We start from the raw sequence: 2,581 nt of genomic DNA on the forward strand, positions 1-2,581 counted from the left end.
ACAAAATAGACTGACATACTTTTGGTATTGAAATACACTATTAGGAGAATGAAAAAGCAAGCCAAGAAGCAGGAAAAGATAAATTCGGCAAAGACTTCCAACAAAGTTCTTATGTCTAAAAAACATACAGAACTTCTATAGAACGTTAAAAAAAGGGAGACAACCCAGTAGAAAAATAGACAAAAGACCTAAATAAGCACTTTCACAAGAGGATATTTAAATGGTCAATAATCATATGAAAAGCAGTGATTTTATTGCTTCAATTTATATAAAGTTCAAAAACTGGCAAACTTATCTTTTGGAACTTTTAAAATTTACGAGAGTGGTTATGTTTTAGAAAGAATGGCAATTGGAAGGAGGTACTTTGGGAGCTTCGGAGTTTTAAAACCAGATGGCATGTCTGCAACGTTTTTTTCACAGTACTGTCTCTGCTGTAGTTCTTTTTCTTGATCTGGATGACGGATACATGGATGTGTTCACTTTGTGAAAATACACAGAGCTGTAACTATGATTAGTTCATTTTTTTTGTTTTTATGTACATTATACTTCAAAAATAAGTTTATAAACACACACGCTGATGAACTGAAGCAACAACAACAAAAACTTCACTGTGTGAATAAAAACAATTCCAGGCAAAATCCAAACTATAGACCAACTGTTTATGATTTTGCCTAGTAAATATATCGGACGTTAAGAGTTAAAAAAAAACTGTGGAAGAATATTAAGGTCATTTGGGAGAAAGAACGACCTTTATAATATGACTCCGAATTCAGAAAACATAAATAAATGATAAATATGACAGATTTAACTACAAAAAAAATAAAATTTTGTATGTAAAATAAATGAACAAAGTAAGAATGTAGACCGGGAAAGTGCAACAAATACTAAAAATAACATTTAAAACACTGTAAATAAACTTTAAAAAATATATCTAATAGACTCTTTCTTATAGTTAATGCTTTATTTTTCTTTACTTTTTAAGTTTATTTATTTATTTTGAGACAGAGAGAGAGAGCAAGGAGAGAAAGGGCAGAGAGAGAGAGAGAGAGAGAGAATCCCCAAGCAGGCTCCTTGCTGTCAGTGCAGAGCCCAACACTGAGCTCAAACTCACAAACTGTGAGATCATGACCTGAGCTGAAATCAAGAGCTGAACACTCAACTGACTGAGCCACCCAGGCATCCCTTATAGTTAATACTTTAATACTGTTTTCTATTCAACATGTTCTACTTATGAGAATATAATTACTTTCTTTCTTTCTCCAAATTTTTATTTAAATTCTAGTTAGTTAACATACAGTGTAATATTAGTGTCAAGTGTAGAATTTAGTGATTCATCACTTACATGTAACACCCAGTGCTTATCCCAACAAGGGCCCTCCTTAAGCCCCATCACTATTTAACCCATCTGCCTGCTCACTTCCCCTGCAGCAACCCTCAATTTGTTCTCTACAGTTAAGAAACTATTTCCTGGTTTGCCTCTCTCTTTTTTACCCCCCATGATTATCTGTCTTGTTTCTTAAATTCTACATATGAGTGAAATTATATGGTATTCAAAGGGATACATGCACCCCAATGTTTATAGCAGCATTATCAACAATAGCCAAATTATGGAAAGAGCCCAAATGTCCATCAACAGATGAATGGATAAAGACGATGTGGGATTCCAGAAGAAACAAGAGTGCGGCGTGAACATGGGGAGGCAAAAGAAAGCAAGAAAGTATGCAACCATGAAGCGAATGCTTAGTCTCCGAGATCAGAGGCTGAAAAAGAAGGATAGATTGAAACCTAAAAAGAAAGAAAAGAAAGATCCAAGTGCACGCAAGGGAAGAGAAGTCCCCCAACATCCTTCCTGCTTATTCTTCCAATATAACACACAGCTGGGCCCACCTTACCACATCCTGGTTGATACCAACTTTATCAACTTTTCCATTAAAGCCAAACTTCACTTAGGACAATCAATGATGGACTGTCTGTATTCCAAGTGTATCCCTTGTATAACTGACTGTGTAATGGCTGAAATTGAGAAATTGGGGCAAAAGTACCGAGTGGCTCTAAGGATCACCAAGGATCCAAGATTTGAACAATTACCGTGCACACACAAAGGAACCTATGCAGATGACTGCCTAGTAAAGAGAGTAACTCAGCATAAGTGTTACATTGTGGCCACAGTTGACTGGGACCTTAAATGAAGGATCAGAATCCAGAAGATCCCTGGAGTTCCCATCATATACATTTCTAACTATAGGTACAACATTGAGCAGATGCCAGATGATTATGGAACCCCTCGGTTCTAATTCTAACACTCTAAAGATAGAGTTCCTCTGCCTTCCTTTACCAACTTTTTCTGTTGCCAGTTCATGTAGCAATATGCTATAACATTAATTATTCTCCTTCTTACCCATTTGCTCTGTTATAAGCTGAGTATGGTTAAATACACTCACTTTTGATGTTGTTTTGAAATTGATATTTTGTATCATTTGAATTTTGTTGCATCTTTTTATAAATCAGATGATTGCACACATAAAAAAATAAAGATGATGTGGTACATATACACAATGGAATATTACTCAGCCATCAAAAA

General features: G+C 35.3%; 1 protein-coding gene across 1 annotated transcript; it reads left to right on the plus strand.

Moving 5' to 3' along the window:
* Positions 1 to 1,665: 1,665 nt before the first annotated feature.
* Positions 1,666 to 2,189, plus strand: LOC101100111 (rRNA-processing protein FCF1 homolog). The gene has a single exon (XM_045051101.1). The coding sequence runs from the start codon at positions 1,692 to 1,694 to the stop codon at positions 2,187 to 2,189; it is 498 nt and encodes a 165-aa protein (XP_044907036.1). The 5' UTR covers positions 1,666 to 1,691.
* The last annotated feature ends 392 nt before the right edge of the window (positions 2,190 to 2,581 follow it).

This window comes from Felis catus, chromosome X, assembly GCF_018350175.1.
Source record: "Felis catus isolate Fca126 chromosome X, F.catus_Fca126_mat1.0, whole genome shotgun sequence".
NCBI classification, from domain to species: Eukaryota; Metazoa; Chordata; class Mammalia; order Carnivora; family Felidae; genus Felis; species Felis catus.